The 17753-nt window shown below is 55.9% G+C and overlaps 1 protein-coding gene across 1 annotated transcript; it reads right to left on the bottom strand.

Moving 5' to 3' along the window:
- Positions 1-13431: 13431 nt before the first annotated feature.
- LOC131479220 (CD70 antigen-like) lies at positions 13432-16754 on the bottom strand. The gene is made up of 3 exons (XM_058659770.1): positions 16420-16754; positions 15824-16028; positions 13432-13820 (listed from the first exon to the last, which is right to left on the bottom strand). The coding sequence occupies exons 1-3, from the start codon at positions 16606-16608 to the stop codon at positions 13432-13434; spliced, it is 783 nt and encodes a 260-aa protein (XP_058515753.1). The 5' UTR covers positions 16609-16754.
- Between the last annotated feature and the right edge of the window lie 999 nt (positions 16755-17753).

The following is a 17753-nucleotide window of genomic DNA, read 5'->3' as shown; positions in this document are numbered from 1 at the left end:
GTGCAGAGGCTTGTGATGTGTCTAAGTAAATAAAAAGGACAGCTTTTTCCTGAAAAAAAAAGCAAGAAGCCACCAAGTGACAGTGTCTGTGTCTTTCTTTATCGCCGACTCCACGCACCCTTCTCCAGCTCCGAACCAATTCCCTTACTAACGCGTGCTCTCTTCCAAGAGTTCTTCCACTGTTGAGTCAATATTCAATACTCCAATGTTTGCACTGGGCAGTAGCTGGGAACCAGGGACGCCATCAGGGTCTCCCACGGGTGTATGTGTGTATGTGTGTGTGCGGGGGGGCAGGGCAGCGAAGAATCAAGCGCTTGTCCCAATCTGCTGCCTCTAAACATTAGCAGGAAGCTGGATCAGACTGGACTCCAACTCTGATGTGGGATGCAGGGGCACCTGCTACGATGCCTTAACCCACTGTGCCACCATGCCAATCCCCTGTAGGTTAGCTCTTCTTATATACTCTGTCAAGTTGTTGGTATTTCTATACTTCTTTTAAAAAAATATTGTGTCTATTTTTATTGGAAAGACAGATTTAGTGAGAGAGAGAGAGAGAGAGAGAGAGAGAGAGAGAGAGAGGAAGATCTTCCGCCTGCTGGTTCACTCCCCAAGTGGCTGCATTCGCCAGAGCTTAGCTGATCAGAAGCCAGGAGTCTCTTCTGGGTCTCCCACACAAGCACAGGGTCCCAAGGCTTTGGACCGTCCTCCACTGCTTTCCCAGGCCTCAGGCAGGGAACTGGATGGGAAGTGGAGCAGCCAGGATAGGAACAGGCTCCACTATTGGATCTGGTGCATGCAACACAAGGATTTAGCCACTAGGCTCCCAAGCTGGGCCCTCTTTGCTTCCTTTTTTTTTTTTTTTTAATTTTTGTTTCCTTTTTTTCCCTTTATTTTAAAATCTCATGATGAATAAGACCCAACCGCTATTTTATTTTAATTGGAAAGTCAGATATATAGAGAGGAGGAAAGACAGAGAGGAAGATCCTCTGTCATTGATTCACTCCCCAAGTGGCCGCAACGACTGGAGCTGAGCCAATTCGAAGCCAGGAACCAGGAGTTTCTTTCAGGTCTCCCACGCGGGTGCAGGATCCCAAGGCTTTGGGCCGTCCTCCACTGCTTTCCCAGGCCACAAGCAGGGAGCTGGATGGGAAGTAGGGACATGGGGATTAGAACCAGTGCCCATATGGGATCCAGGCACATGCAAGGCGAGGACTTTAGCCCCCAGGCTACCATGCCAGGCCCAATCCAACAGCTATTAAAACTAGCAAATGAGCTTCCATCTGCTGGTTCATTCTCCAAATGGCTACAACAGCTGGAGCTGTACCAGTCTTCAAGCCAGGAACCTGGGTCTCCCATGTGGGCGCTGGTGCCCAAGCACTTGGGTCATTCTCCACTGCCTTCCCCTCATCAGGAAAGAGGATGAGACACGAACAGTCAGGACTTGAACCAGCACCTACATGGGCAGCCGGTGCTTGCAGGGCAAGGGTTAGCCACAGCGCCAGCCCCGTGACTAAGCATTTTGAACAAGCTGGTCTTTTCGGAGACAGAGGTCACCCATGCACGAGCTCATTTTGCCAGTTTTATCAATGGGTAGCTGCCAGGCAGAGAGGTGGAAGCCAAGAGCCGGCGATTCAGAGCTTAGAAGAACTTGGACTTTCCCCCAGCTGGCTTTGAAGATGCTCAGAGCCTCCTGGTAAAGAACCCAGACACCTTCCACGGCTCGGCGTGACCCCTGGCTGAGCTTGAGTGTGGAAACAGAATGCTTGGTCCTCCAGCCGTAGGACCCGGGTTCTAACCAGGCGCCACAGGGCTTGACTCACCCTCCCCGGGACACTCACACTCCTTGGCCCACAGGCTGCTGGGAATCCATGAGGCGAGCTCCAGGCTCCCCGCAGGGGACACTTCAGGACCACGGACAGCGGGACGCATGCCAGGCTCGCGCAGATTGGTCAGCATCCGTGATCCTGGACAACTGTCGGCTTAGACCCACAAGGTCTTGACAGCTGGACTTTTGCACACGCTTGCGGGGAACACGTTCAGCTGTAGCTTGCATCCCATAGGGAGGCCTCTAGTTCGAGTCCTGGCTGCTCCACTTCCCATTTGTCTCCCAGGAAAGCCACAAACGCGTGGTGGGTCAGGCGCACTTGGTGGTCAGGGGTGGGGTGGGGTGGGGAGTTCCTGCTCCCCACCTGCCAGACCCCAATGCCAGGTTCCTGGCTCCAGTCTGACCATTGCAACCCTTTGGGGGGGGGATGAGCCAACAGATGGAAGATCTTTATAACTTTACCTTTGCAAAGTTGTACCCTAATGGTCCCCCAAAGCGACTTTTCCTGTCTGTTTGGCAGTCATGCCCAATGCCCGGCTAAAGTAATCCAGCCTCTTTAGGCTTCCAGGTGGACCATGTGGGTGCAGGGTCCCAAGGCTTTGGGCCATCCTCCACTGCCTTCCCAGGCCACAAGCAGGGAGCTGGATGGGAAGCGGGGCCACCGGCATTAGAACCTGTGCCCATATAGCATTCCGGTGCTTGAAAGGTGAAGACTTTAGCCATTAGGCTTCTGTGCTGGGCCCCACAATCAAGTCCAGCATGTGGAGGGTGGCACATCTGTGCGAGCACCCTAAAGGCGGTCACCACAGTTTGTGACACCGACATCTCCCTAGGGTACTGGTTCTAAACCCAGCAGCCCCACTTCCCACCCAGCTCCCTGTATGTGGCCTGGAAAAGCAGTGGAGGACGGCCCAAAGCCTTGGGACCCTGCACCTGTGTGGGAGACCCAGAAGAAGTTCCTGACTCCTGGCTTCGGATCGGCTCAGCTCCAGCCGTTGCGACCACTTGGGGAGTGAACCAGGGGATGGAAGATCTTTGTCTCTGTCTCTCCTCCTGTCTGTGTATCTGTATTTCTTCCAAGACAAATCAACTCCTGCCTGGCTGTGGGAGACCGCCCCTGAATCTTTGCCTGTTTAGCCTAGGCGGGAGGCCGAATGCACAGGGTACTCTGTGTCCCCTGGCAAATCCCTGACAACGGTCTTGGCTAACCGAGACTCAACCTGGCCTGTTCACTGGGCTGCACCCCAGTCTCTGTCCTTGGACAAGCTGTGCTGGCACTTCCTTAAGCAACTCTGTGAAGTCAGATGGGGGGCCTGGCGCAGTGGCCTAGTGGCTAAAGTTCTCACATTGAACCCATCAGGATCCCGTATGGGCACAGGTTCTAATCCCGGCAGCTCCACTTCCCACCCAGCTCCCTGCCTGTGGCCTGGGAAAGCAGTGGAGGACGGCCCAAAGCCTTGAGTTCCTGCACCCAGGTGGGAGACCTGGAGGAAGTTCCTGGCTCCTGGCTTCAGATTGGTTCAGCTCCGGCTGTTGTGGTCACTTGGGGAGTGAATCATCGGACGGAAGATCTTGCTCTCTGTCTCTCCTCCTCTCTGTGTATCTGCCTTTCCAATAAAAATAAAATAAATCTTAAAAAAAAGAAGAAGTCAGATGGGACCCATAGCCTACTTGCCTGCCGCAGGTGGTGAACGTGACCTGAGGCACTGTTTCCAGCCTGTGGAACGTGACCTGTGACTTGGTTGGAGGGTTCAGAGTGATAGACAAACTTTCTAGCCAATGACAATGTCATTGTTGGGTGGGAGGACTTCCGGGGAACGCCCTCCTGCCTTCCGCTTTCCTAGTCTGTGTAAATTGTGCTCATTTTACAACAAATAGTCACGCTCCATCAGACTCTCCCTGGCGGTTCTTGCGGTCGAAGACCACCTCACCTCATCCCCCTCGGTGATCTCTGGGGACCTGCGGGCAGGAAAACCCCCCAAACCTGGCTCGCAAAAATGCGGTGGTCTAGGTTACAGCCTCCTATTGACGCCTAGGTACTTGTCTGTCTGTTGCAAAAAATTGTCAGCACAGGCTTACGACGGTGGTAAGGTTGATTCAGAGGGTGACAGGTACGGCTCAGAGCCGTCATCAGGGACGGAGGCCAGGCAAGGAAAGCGTGAGTCACTCTATGAGTCCTGTTGTAGGGAGAGGAGAGAAAAAAAAGCAAGGGCGGCCCCCTCCCTTCGCCCCACGCCCCCCATCATGGGCTCTTCGGGAGCCCTAAGGGGATGTGGCTGTGTGGCTTCACCCGCATCCCACGTCCCCCTGTGTCCCAGATAAGGGAAGGCATTTGACTGACAGGTGTGCAGCCATCTAAGTCCGCATTAGTAAGATCGGAAACCCAGATGACTAGGGGAGGCAAGGTCCAATGGGGCCCAGAGGGGCACCTGCCCCTGGGTCTTGCTCCTTGTAGCTCTTGGGAGCAGCCAAGCAGCTAGGACACGTTGAAAGGGGTTCCCCCTCTATCCCTCTGGAGACTCGGCTCTCAGTGCGTCTAATTCATTCTGGGGTGACGGTGCCAGCCACACATGCTTGACTTATGACCTAGAAAGGCCCCCTAGCATGTACACGGAAGGCTGAGCTCGGGGTGTGTGTGTGTGTGTGTGTGTGTGCGTGCGGCTTGCCGGTCCAGCTAGCTTTTGCAGTTAGAATGGGCAAGCGATCTGGGCATGCCAGGGCTTGTCTCCCGGGTGGGCGGAAGCCACATGGGGCAGCGTCACGATTTGCATAGACAGGGAGGCAGATCACATCACCCCACCCAGAGAGACCTGAAACAACTGTGATAGAATGTAGGCTCGAGGGAGCAAAGGGAGGATGGGGTCCTGGGGGGTCGGTGGGGTGGATTTTTTTTTTTTATCTTACCTGTTTTTGGCTCAGGTGGGGCCCTTACAAAGGACGTCCCTGCTCCCTGGGAGAATGTGGCAAGCAGTTCCACTTGCCCTGGGAGAGCTTGGGACCCCCACCCAGAGAAGCAATGCACCCTACAGTGGCACAGGACTTGTAGATTTGCACTGATTTGAAGGAGAAAGAGCTCCCAGCCATTGAGTCACTCCCCTAAATGCTCACAACAGTGCCTGCCAGGAGCCAGGAGCGCCAGCCGGGTCTTCCACATGGGGGGTGGGAACGCAAGATACTTGAGCATTCACCTGCTGTCTCTCCCCGACTCATGAACAGGGAGCTGGATGGGAAGTGGAGCAGCTGGGACTCGAACCATTGCCTCTAGGGGATGCTGGGCCTGCAGACGGCAGCTTCACTCTCAAAAGAGCCATCTTAACTACTGTACCCAGGAATTCACCTGGGATGGCTTCATGGGATTCATGGGTCAGCTTGCCTGGGCTGAGAGCACCCAGGAGTTGATGACCTGCTACTCAACAGGTTCAACATGGACATGGAGCTGATGGTGTCAGCTGGTCCAAAGCAGAGTCTTTGTAGGATGACACACTACATAGAAGGAAGCCTCGGGGTGGGGCCTGGCGCCATAGCCTATTGCTAAAGTCCTCGCCTTGAATGCGCCAGGATCTCATATGGACACCAGTTCTAATCCCGGCAGCTCCACTTCCCATCCAGCTCTCTGCCTGTGGCCTGGGAAAGCAGTGGAGGACGGCCCAGAGCTTTGAGACCCTGCACCCGCGTGGGAGACCCGGAAGAAGCTCCTGGCTCTGGATCAGCTCAGCTCCGGCCGTTGCGGCCGCTGGGGCAGTGAATCACTGGACGAAAGATCTTCCTCTCTTCTCTCTTCTCCTCTGTAAATCTGCCTTTCCAATAAAAATAAATAATTTTTTAAAAAGAAGCAGAAAAAGAAGCCTGGTCTTTCTCACAACCTGCGGCCCCGGGTCAACAGTCATGCCTGCATACCACCATGGCATGGACCTGGCTTTCGTGCCCTGAATCGGAGAGCCCCCATGAGGGTTTGGGGTAGTTGGAGCTCTCGTGCCTGAGGTGGGGTCAGTGGGGGCAATAAGAGGGGACATTTGGGGCCTGCATTGTGTCACAGCCTCCACTGCCGGCATCCCATAGGGGCCCCTGGTTCGAGTCCCGGCTGTCCCACTTGCCATCCAGCTCCCTACTTATAGCCTGGGAAAGCAGTGGAGGACAGCCCAAGTGCTTGGACCCTGCACCCACGCGGGAGACCCCAGAAAAAACTCCTGTTCTAGCCCAGCCCCAGCTCCAGCCATTGCAGCCATTTGGGGAGTAAATCAGCTGATGGAAGAGCCTCTCTCTCCTCCCTCGAGCCTGGAGTTTCCAGAGCTGGATGAGCAAGCCAATGCTTCCAGCTGCGTTGTCACGCAGTAGAGCGAGGGCAAACATCCCCACACAACCCCATCATCACACCTGCTACAAAGCCCCAGGTGATGGCTGCGGCCGCCCCCGCACCGCGCAGTGGGAAGGCCACTCTCTTCATTTAGCATCTCCCCACCTGGCCACCTGGGAAGTACAGCCATGAGCTTTGGCTGGCCTTGAAGGAGGACCAGCACTTGATCGGCATGGAGAGCCAGCTGTGGGACTCCTCCGAGCCCCACACGCGAACTGCCTGACTCCATTTTCCGGTGATTTGACACACATGCATAGGAGCCTGGCAACCCTAGGTAACAGGCATGTATTCCGCGAAGCCCACAACGCCTGGGGCCGGACCAGGACAAAGCCAGGAGTGCCAGGAGCTTCTCCCAGGTCTCCCATACGGGTCCCAATGGAGGCCCTTTGGGGAGTAAACTAGCGGATGGCAGATGTATCTCTCTGTCTCTCCTCTCTGTAAATCTGCCTTTTCAATTAAAAAATCTTTAAAAAAGCATTTTATACATAAACACTTAAACATTATATATATATATATATATATATATATATATATATATATATATATATATATACACACACACACACACACAAGCAGGGTCCTGAGATGATGCTGTGAGGTCTAGATTTTATTGTGTGGTCAGTGAGACAGCCTAAGTCATTTTTGCTATCGACAAAATTCCCTTAAAGAGACAGACTGGGGTGAGGGTTGGGGTACAGTAATGTGATACAGCTGTGGGTGCAGGGTCCCAAGGCTTTGGGCCGGTCCTCGACTGCTTTCTCAGGCCGCAAGCAGGGAATGGGATGGGAAATGGAGGAGCCAGGGCTTGAACCTGTAGGTTGCTGGCGCTTGAAGTGAGAGGATTAGCCTGTTGAGCCACCGAACTGACTCCAATCCTGCGTTTTTTTTTTGTCCCCTCCCTTCCCCCACTTTCCTCTTTGTCATCTGAGTTCTGCCATGGTGCACGCTGATCCTGACAAGGGTGCGGTTCTCGTGGCCTGGGCCCGGCCCGGGCTCAGGGCACGGCCAACTCATCGTCGGATGTCATGAAAATATATGACTTCCTCAAACACCTGCTCAGCACTCCCTCCCAGCCCAGATCCTCTTTTGCAGTGATATCCTGTGTTTGGCCTCTGCCATGGAGGGACGGGCACAGCTGGGGACAGGTGGGTGCCTCGGAGTGCCCTCGCTGTGACCCTGCCACAGCTCCTGTGACCGTCTGACCCAGAGGGACTCTACCAGCCAAAGACCCTCACGTGGTGTGGCCACTCCCCCTCGGGCCCCAGCATCTCTTTGTGGTCTGCTGGATCCATAGATTGGGGTTATTAGTCACAGAAAACAGATTAATCAGCACTGTTTGCTTTTCATTTTATTATTATTAATTATTATTATTTTAATTTGGGGACAGCGTCGTGGTGTAGTGGGTGAAGGTACCACCTGCAGTGCCGGCATTCCATAGGGACACCAGTTCAAATCCCGGCTGCTTCGCTTCCCATCAGCTTCTTGCTGATGTGTCTGGGAACTCAGCAGAAGAAAAAACAAACAACAGACAAACAAGCAAGCAAAAAAAAAAAAAAAAAAAAAAAACCAAGGAAGTGCGTGGGCCCCTGTACCCACGTGGCCAAGGCAGTTGATGGGAACCTGGCTGCTAGCTTTGGCCTGGTCCAGCCCTGGCGGTTGAGACCACTTTGAGTGAAAGGGAGATCTCTCTTCCTGTAACTCTGCCCTTCAAATAAAGACATCTTTACAAATAAAAGAAACAACAGTTAGTTCACCAAATGAAACAGATACGTTTATTTGTATCTACAATGAGGCAGACACAGTTCCGGAAGGAGTTGCCGGCTTCTGGTTTGGCTGTCCTGACTGGAGCTGGAATCCAGGGCCCAGGAAATCTCTCTGGGTGATCCTGTGTCTCCATCTTGTGGATTCTACCGGCAGCAAATGCCAGCAAACTTCAGGGAAAGCAGGGACCATCCCCCACCCCGCCCCCTGCAGCAGTTGCCATGGTGATGAGAGGCCCAGCAGGGCCAGCGATGCATTTTGCTGTTCTAACGTACTCTTTCTCCGTCTGCCTCTCTGTTCCTCCGCCTCCTCTAACTGGCTCTGGGCTCTGAGCCTCACTCCGCCCAACCCAACGGGGCTTGGGTGGTGGTGGTGATCCTCTCGGCCACCGTGTCTGCATCCTGAGCTTGACACATGGCCAGGTGGCTGCCCGGGGAACACACCTTTGTGGTCCCCTGCCTCCTGTGTGGGGGGAGTTCTCTGCTGAGCTCACCTCTCTGCAGCAGAGCCCAGGATGCATGGGAGTTTCCGGCAAGCAGGTTGCTAGCTGTGCCTTTGCCAGGTGGCTGCAGGGCCTCCGGCAGAGGTTTTTAAAATCGATGATTTTGAGGAACTGGAAGGAGACAGAGCCCTGGCGACTGGGTCAAGGGTGAGCAGTCGTTGAGATGTCTGAGAGCTTGTGGGCCGTCTCTCCCAGGACTAAGTCACTTCCAGTATCGGACGGATGGGGAGTGGAATAGATCCCAGGTCAGCGGCCGTCTTCTGCCTTGATTCAGTTTTTTTTTAATTTATTAATTTGTATTGGAAACTCAGATATCCAGAGGAGGAGAGACAGAGAAAAAGATCTTCTGTCCATCCATTCACTCCCCAAGTAACCACAACAGCTGGTGCTGAGCCAATCCGTAGCCAGAGCCGGGAGCCTCTTCGGGGTCTCCCACGCGGGTGCAGGATCCCAAGGCTTTGGCCCGTCCTCCGCTGCTTTCCCAGGCCGCAGGCAGGGAGCTGGATGGGAAGTGGAGCTGCCGGGGTACCTATTTGGGATCGACACCTATATGAGATCCCAATGTGTGCAAGGTGGGGATTGAGAGAGAGAGAGAGAGAGAGGGAGAGAGAGAAGGAGGGGAGGATTCAGCCTGTCCCCAGGACTGGGGCAGCAGGCGAGTCCTGAGAGACACGGCAGGCTGCCAGGGGGATGGTAGTGACCACTGATGTGTACAAGTTCCTCTTTTCAGCCCAGAGGGAAAGTTCTGGAACCAGAGGGATGCATTAGCTCCGAAGGCTTTGCTACTTTCAAAGAATTCATTTATTTTCCCCCTCAGCAACAAAAAGTATAGATTCGTATTCCACAGGAAAACCCCATACAGGATCCTTTTTTTTTTTTAAATGATGTTGTATTTGCAAGGCAGAGTGAAAGGGTTAGCTACCAAACAGTGGCAAGCCAGCTGTCTCCTGTGTCCCAGCACGCATCCTTCCGCCCAGCAATGAAGACAAGGGTGAGGGCGCCACATCCCAGGGCCCAGGTTGGAGTCCCAGCTCTGGCTCCTGGCTCCGACTCCCTGCTCGAGCGTACCCTGGGAGGCTGTAGGTTATGACGCAAGGGCTTGGGTCGCTGCCACCCACGGGGGAGCCCCTCCCGGTGCAGTTCTGGGGTCCTGACTTGGGGGGCCGCTGGGCCAGTCTTCCTTAGCAGTTTATGTGCAGTTGGGGCAGTGAGTCGGTGAATGGAAGTTGCCAGTCTGTCAGTTTGCATTTCCATACAGGTGTGGGGGGCTCTGCCAGGGTCCAGAAGAGCAGTACTTATGGGTGAATCCTTTAGAAGAGAAAGCTGGACCTGGCTGGCATCGTGGCGTAGCGTGCTAACCCTCCACCTGTGGTACTGGGATCCCATAGGGGCATCTAATTCATGTCCCAGCTGCTCCACTTCCCTTCCAGCTCCCTATTTGTGGCCTGGGAAAACAGTCGAGGATGGCCCAAGGCCTTGGAACCCTGTACCCACGTGGGAGACCCAGATGGGGCTCCTTAGCCCCTGGCTTTGGATCGGCTCAGCTCCGGCTCTCACAGCCGACTGGGGAGCGAGCCAGCCAGTGGGCCGAGATCTCTGCTTTTCTCTCTCTTTCTGTAAACTCTGCCTTTGAAGTAAAAATAAAACTTAAGAAAACTCGGGTGCCCTCCCACTTTCTCAGCTCGTGGCAGCCGGGACCACCCTAGGACTGTGATGTGCCAGCCACCAGGAGGGCTGTCCCCTTGGGGCCAGGCATCTCCTCCGGGCAGCCCTTGCAGAGCCGCAGAGCTGCCCCAGGCCTCCAGTGGGGTATCTGTCTGTTGTAACAGGCCTCTGAGAGGTCGTAGGGAACAGGCCCCAGACGCTGCTGGGAAGGGCAGGGACGGTGGGGGAAATTTTGTTCATTTCTGATATGAATCATTGCAAGAGTATTCCCTAGTTGAAAACTTCAGTGTAAAGAAAGGAAGAGAAAATGCCGCACGTGTGGGGAGCTGGCTGTCCTGGCCTCCGCCCTCTGTCTCACTGTCTGTCCCCTGGGGACCTTTCTGCCAGGGCCACAGCAGGGGGCCTCTTAAAATGCTTCCATGAGTGATTGTATTTTTTAAAAAAGCTTTATTTTTATTGGAAAGTCACATAGACACAGAGGAGGAGAGACAGAGAGGAAGATGTTCCATCCGGTGATTCACTCTCCAAGTGAACGCAATGGCTGGTGTGCGCCGATCCGAAGCCAGGAACCCAGAGCCTCTTCTGGGTCTCCCCCGCAGGTGCAGCATCCCCAAGGCTTTGTGCCATCCTCGACTGCTTTCCCAGGCCACAGGCAGGGAGCTGGATGGGAAGTGGAGCTTCCGGGATTAGAACCGACACCTATATGGGATCCCAGAGCGTTCAAGGCAGGGACTTTAGCCACTAGGCTATGGCGCCTGGTCCCACGATTACATTTGAAAGACACTGGGCTGGGTGTGGGTGAAACCTGGGAGTTTCCGGGAGCTCCACCTGGGTCCCCCATGTCACTGGATTTCTGCTGGTTTCCAGGATCCATCAACGGGATGCTGGAGCAGCCGGAAACCAAATCAAGTCTTCTTGTAGCTGCTACAGGCAAATGGCGACTCCCCCTACCCGCCCACCCTGCCCTGTCCTGTACCCCAACACGCATTCTCAGCCCCCCACCCAGCTCCCGCCCCGCTGCCCAGGAAACCTCCTTCATCCAAGAGAGATAGAGAGCTTGGATTGGGAAGGAGAGAGCTTTTTCAATCTATTGTTCTTCAATTTACCGTGAGAAGCAGTGCACCTGACAGAGAACGCCCTGATCCCGTTCAAGGGCACATCTCCGGAGCAGGCCTTTAGGCGGTGAGATCCTCACCAACAGCTCCAGAACTTTCTGCTCTGTCTCCACCCTCCTCCCCCCATGCCCTCCAAACTGAAACTCCGTTCCCGGGAAACTCTTGGGGGCCCCAGCCCCGTCCCCTCCAACTCCCGTCTCTTGAAGAGCTTCTTCAGGATCCTCCAGTGCAGTTGATATCAACACTTACTTTGTTAAAGTTTGAGAGGCAGAGAGCCCGGCACGATAGCCTAGTGTCCAAGTCCTCGCCTTGCAAACACCAGGATCCCATATGGGCACCGGTTCTAATACCGACAACCCCATTTCTCACCCAGCTCCCTGCTTGTGGCCTTGGGTGGGTTGGGGGGGAGGCGGCTGAGGATGGCCCAAAGCCTTGGGACCCTGCACCTGCATGGGAGTGGGTTTCTGAGTGAGAGAACCGGAAGAAGTTCCTGGCTCCTGGCTTCGGCTCGGCTCAGCCCTGGCCGCTTGGGGAGTGAATCAATGGCGGAAGATCTTCCTCTCTGTCTCTCCTCCTCTCTGCATATCTGATTTTGCAATAAAAATAAATAAACATTTCAAAAAAAAGTTTGAGAGGCAGAGAGAGTGCGTGGCAAGGACCTAAAGGACCATCTCCTAGTGCCTCCTAGGCTGTGGTTGGTGGAGCAGGAAACGGGCTGGCAAGCAGAAGTGGCGGGACTTGGGATGCGCCGAAGTTGGGAGGAGCCCCTCAACTTCCTTCCTTTTTATGGTGTATGAATAGCTGGTCGCCTGCCCGCAGCGGCCGCATTCTCTGAGCCATTCACCTGCCAATGGAAGATTTCACTTCCGGGTCACTGGGAAAGCTGGCAGCCGCACTAGCGGGGGGGCGACACGCCAGTGTGTGGGGGGGAAAGTTATGAGCTTACGCTGGCTGAAGTCATCTCCCTCTTCATGTTGGAGATTCCCTGGGAATCTTGAGTGCTGCTTTGGTTTTTAGCAACCCTTTCTCTGTCTCAGGAGCTTCTGAGATGGGGGGTGGGGAAGATCGTCTACCTTTGGATGCACGGGTTTTTATTTCTTAAGAAAACTTTTTGGGGGTCAGCATCCTGACTCAGTGGGCTCTTCCTCTGCCAAAGGGAGTGCTGGTTTGTATCATGGCTGCTCCATCTCCCTTCCAGCTCCCTGCTTATGGCAGTGGAAGATGACCCAAAACCTTGGGACCCTGCACCTGCCTGGGAGGCCTGGAAAAAGCTCTTTGCTCCTGGCTTCAGATTGGCTCAGCTCTGACCTTTTCAGTCATTTGGGGACAGAAGAGCTTTCTATCTCTCACTGTCTGTATAAATCTGACTTTCCAATAAAAACAAATAATTAAAAAAAATCACAACACCTTGCTGGGTCTGGCGTGGTAGCCTAGATGCTAAGATCCTTGCCTTGCACACGTCGGGATCCCACATGGGAGCTGGTTCAAATCCTGGCTGCTCCACTTCCCATCCGGCTCCCTGCCTGTGGCCTGGGAAAGCAGTGGAGGACGGCCCAAAGCCTTGGGACCCTGCACCCACATGGGAGACCCAAAAGAAGCTCCTGGCTTTGGATCAACTCAGCACCAACCACTGCAGCCACTTGGGGAGTGAGTCAGCAGACGGAAGATCTTCCTCTCTGCCTCTCCTCTTCTCTGTATATCAATAAAAACAAAGAAATCTTAGAAAAACAAACTTGCTGGGATGCATTGCTTGAGAGAACTCTCCTGATGTCTTCTGCCAGCCACAACCCAGCCTGGCCTCCAGGGGCCTTCGTCTGGGTGGGAAGAAGTGTGGGAAGTGGAGTTCTGCCTCCTGTGTGTTGCTGGCCACACCTGCTTGGAACTATGGTGTTGCAGCTCCCCAAACGACCAAGGCCTCTGGGCACAGATATGTACCTCCTGTACCCAGCCAACACATGGAGCAGGGGTCAAGTGCAACGTTTTATTAGTTTCTTAGATATTCTTATTTCTTCTCTATGGTAGCAGCAGTGTCTGGCCGCCACAGCCTCCCTACTGCTACTGGGCTGCGAGGGCCATTGTCCAGAGGGACAAATACATATTCCATCTTTTCCCAGGGAATCTCTGGTGCACCCAGGGACAAAATGGAGTTATTTACGGTTTGAGTGGGGCTGGGGGGAAGGGAGTGGTGGGAGGGAGACAGGAGGGGGGGTCAGGGGTGCACCCACTGGACACCAAAGAAGGTTTCATCGGGGTTTTGGGAGGGTACCAGGGGCAGTGTGAGGTTGGTGCACAGCAGGTCCCCACGGGCCAGGGGTGTCAGGCGCTGGGAGACGACGCTGCAACTCTGGGAGAAGTGGAGGCGCAAGAGGCTGATGCTGTGGGTGACCGGTTTGCAAATGCTCAAGGCTAGAGTGGCACCGCGGGGCCGGGTGGGTCCTATCCAGGAGCAGTTAGCTAGCGTGACCTGGATGTGCAGCCGGTAGATGCCGTCACGTTGGATACGCAGTTGCCCATCATCCAGCTCCGGTCCAAACAGGAAGGAGCGGCCGAGTGCCGGGCCAGCCTGCCAGCGCAGCCTGGGGTCCTGGCGAGCACCTGCTGAGGTATAGGGTTGGGGGATGGGAGGAGAGAGGTTTAGGGTTGCTGAGGCTCGAGGTGGGGGCGGTGGGGGTGGTTGCGTTGACGATGGGATGGGGGAAAGAAGGAGAGAAGGGGAAGAGGAGAGAGAGATCAGAAGATGAAGAGAGAGACTAGAAGTTGGATAGAAAGAGTCCTCGGGCAGTGAAATCCCGTTGTTCTGCCACCCAGGTCTGCTCTGAGCCTGGGGACAACGTTCTTAGATTGGAACAAGCTCGGTGGCTCCAAACCACCAGGACTCCGCCTCCTCCCGGTTCCTCAAAAGCCATCTGCTTAAGGCACAGCCAGCTACAGCTCACAGGCAGAACCCCATCTGCGACCCCGACTTCACAACCGCTGCTCTACCCCACGACCTAAAACAGGTGTCCCTTGCACCTCACTATGTCTCCCACTAGCTGGGTCCCCTGTGGCTGTCCCCCAATCCCTTTGGGTCCTACGCGGCAGTACCTTCTTCTCTCTAGGACTCCTGAGTCATAAGGGGCTCCTCAGTTTCTTCTGGGGATCTACACACCCTTGTATCTTGGTTTCTATTTGCTCAAAGAGCCCGATCAGGACACCTGTCGCTGTATGCTGAGGAAGGGCCCACAGGGCGTGTGCCAGGATCTGCCATCTCCTCCCCTCCCCCGGGAGGGCTGCATTTGGCTACGGGTCAGGCTCGGGGGTGTAGGCATAGTGGCCGTGCTGACTGCCCGGCTGGGTACATGATCAGAAACATCTGTCCCACCTCGAGCCAGCTGCCCACGTGACTCATCACCCATCCAGAGCCTTGGGGGTGAAGGCTGGGCACAGAGCCACAGAGAAGGCAAGAGAGAGGGAGATAAAGGGAGAGAGAGAGATTACCACTGAGGGGCAGAATGTTCATTCTCACCCGTTCCAAACAAAGAGGACACAGTACCCCAACTCGAGGGGTCCCCTCTGCAGAGAGGGCAGCCCAGAAGAGAAAGAGGAGCAGTGGACAGCTGGAAGGGGCCCTGTCTGCCCACTGGCTCGGGCCCCCTGGGTGAGGAGGCTCCTCCACAGGACCAGGGGTGAGGCTGGCCTGCCCATGACTGGCCGGCCGGCCACATCCTCCTCCCAGTGTAAGGGTAGGACATGCGCAGGCCACACTGGGGGGAATGAATGGGGTCATGGCTGCGGGTACTGCTTGCTTTTTCTTCTGGGTTGACCTGGGCTCTTTCAAGGGAGAGGGAGACATGCCGGAAGGGAGCCTTGTTTGGAAGAATCTGGGTTGAGTCCTGGCTGGCCACAGCTCCTGGCGCATGCGCACCGTGGGACACAGCAGAAGATGGACTTGGGCTCCTGCACCTGTGGTGGGAGACCCGGAAGAAGATACTGGTGCCTAGCCTTGGTCTGGCCCAGCTCTGGTTCTTGCAGGCTTTGGGGGAGCAAACCAATGGATGGAAGGTCTTTCTCGTCTCTCTTCCTTCCTTTTTTATTTTTTCAGATCATTTATTCTTATTTGAAAGAGAAAGGAGGAGAGACAGAGAGGAAGATCTTCCGTCCGATGATTCACTCCCCAAGTGGCCACAACAGCTGGTGCTGAGCCAATCCGAAGCCAGAAGCCTCTTCCGGGTCTCCCACACGGGTACAGGGTCCCAAGGCTTTGGGCCGTCCTCCACTGCTTTCCCAGGCCACAGGCAGGGAGCTGGATGGCAAGTGGAGCAGCTGGGACCTGAACCAGCGCCCATAGGGGATGCCAGCTCTGCAGGTGAAAGTTTAACCTACTGCACCATGGCACGGGGCGGAGGTGGGGTCGGGGTCGGGGGAGGTGGTCAACCTTTCAAAAAAAAAATGCACACATAAAAATGGACAGTGAAGTGCTAAATGAAAAGGGAAAGATACCCAGGTGCACACCTGCGCCGCTGTGTTTGTCCGTCTTCCTCCGTCTCATTCCTTGGCCCTCACCTGCACCTGCGCACTAGCGCGCACCCGCGCGCACCCGCCCCGCACTTGCCCCTTCTTACCTGTGCGGTTCAGCTGCAGCTCAGCAATGTCCCACTGTGTGTGTGTGCGGAGAGATGAAAAAAACAAAACAAAAATGAAAGAACTAAGAAAATGCCAGCCCGGGAGGGGAGGGGGGTCTGTCTTCTGTGCCTCCCCAACCCCCCGCCGCTCTCCAGCTTTCCAGACAGCCTGAGCGTAAAACTCGGAGCTGCCCAGAGACTTTTCCTGGAAGTTACCGGGCACAGGCGCCCGGAGGGCCTCCTGACGCGAAGGCCCCTGCGAGGTCCCCAAACGGAACTCCCCGCGCCCATGGGTGCTCCACTGCCTGCCCTGTGAAGCCCCCGGGAGCCTCTGAGTCAGCCGTGCCAGGGGGAACACCGCACCTGTCCCTCCTGGTGCGCGCTCTGTCTCTGTCCCTGTCTCTGTCTCTCTCTCTCTCTCTCTCTCACACACACCCTCCGTTGTCACCCAGCTCTCCCTTTCTCCCTCTCGTCAGTCCATCTGCGCGCCCCTGGCGGGTGCACGGTCCCTCGCCCTGTACCAGGTCCCCGGGTCCCGGAGTCCGGTGCGCGCCAACTCTCCCTGCGCTTGCAACTCCCTTCCCCGTTTCACTCACCGAAGGTGCCTCGGGCTGCTGCTGTGGCTGCTGCTGCTTGGCCAGCCACGGGCTGTAGAGGAAGCCGTAGACCGCCGCCACGATGAGGGCCAGTGGCAGAAGCGGGCGCAGCGCTGATGCCCAGGGCAGGCGTAGCCAGGGGCAGGAGGAGCCCTCCTCCGCCATCGCGGCCCGCGGCCGGCGCAGCATGGGCGAGGGCGGCCGCTGAGCCAGGAAGAAACTTGGGTCCCTCTGGGCGCGGTTCTCTGAGGGTTTTTGCCTGCCTCGACCTGCCTGCCCCTCTCTCTCTCTCGGGGGATGTCCGGCCCAGGGGAGGGGCTTGAGCGCAGGGAAATCCCCTCCCAGTCTCTGCCGTCCCTCACCTCCCAGCTGAGGCCATCTGGGGGGGAGGACAGCGGCTGCCGCAGCCCATCCCTCTGGCCCTGGCGGTCTAGCTTTCCTGTTTGGTTCCCTGTGCCTTCTTTCTTGCTCATTGGGGAGCCCCCCCCAGTGCACAGTACATCCACAGCGGTAGGGGTGGGAGGGCTGGAGACTGTGTTAGCTCCCTCGTGGTTGAGAAAGCAGCCAGGAGTTGGGAATGGCCCCCCAGATCCTCATGCACGCCTCTCTACTTCTTTATTTACACGAAAGATGAGAGAGAGAGCGAGAGAGAGCCACAACAACTGGGGCTGGGATAGCCACAAGTCAGGACCCAGGATTTCTTCTGAATCTCCCGCGTGGGTGCAGGGTCCCAAGCACTTGGGCCATCCTCCACTGCCTTCCCAGGCATCTCAGCAGAGAGCCGAATCAGAAGTGGAGCAGCCCAGACTCGAACCCGTGGCCCTATGGGATGATGGTGTAGCAGTGTCTCCCTTGCTCCGGTGCATTCCTGACCTTACCTGGCAGTCAGGAGGGGTCAGGTGACTGACTGCCCAGGAGGGCGGGAGGAACACAGTGGTAGTCATGAGCGAGTGAGACAGCCCGCTGTCTCTCCTCCCTTACCTCGTGTCCTCTGTGGGGGTGCTCCCCGTGTGCTCCCCACATTCCTGTGCAGCCCAGACCTCAGAACCCGTCTGCGTTTGGAAATGAGTCGGGGTAGCGAGGCAGTAGACAGGCAGGCACTTTCTCGTTCTGCTTCCAACACACACACACCCCTAGACATGAAGCGACATCATGGGGTTGGCACAGTGGCTCAAAGGGCTAATCCTCCACCTGCAAGCACCAGGATCCCACAGGGGCACCAGTTCGTCTTCCCGGCAGCTCCACTCCCCATCCAGCTCCCTGCCTGTGGCCTGAGAAAGCAGCAGAGGACGGCCCAAAGCCTTGGGACCCTGCACCCACATGGGAGACCCAGA

This window comes from Ochotona princeps, unplaced genomic scaffold (assembly GCF_030435755.1).
Source record: "Ochotona princeps isolate mOchPri1 unplaced genomic scaffold, mOchPri1.hap1 HAP1_SCAFFOLD_170, whole genome shotgun sequence".
NCBI classification, from domain to species: Eukaryota; Metazoa; Chordata; class Mammalia; order Lagomorpha; family Ochotonidae; genus Ochotona; species Ochotona princeps.
Note: the sequence above shows the minus strand (reverse complement) of the source record. Positions and strands in the feature narration are given on the sequence as shown.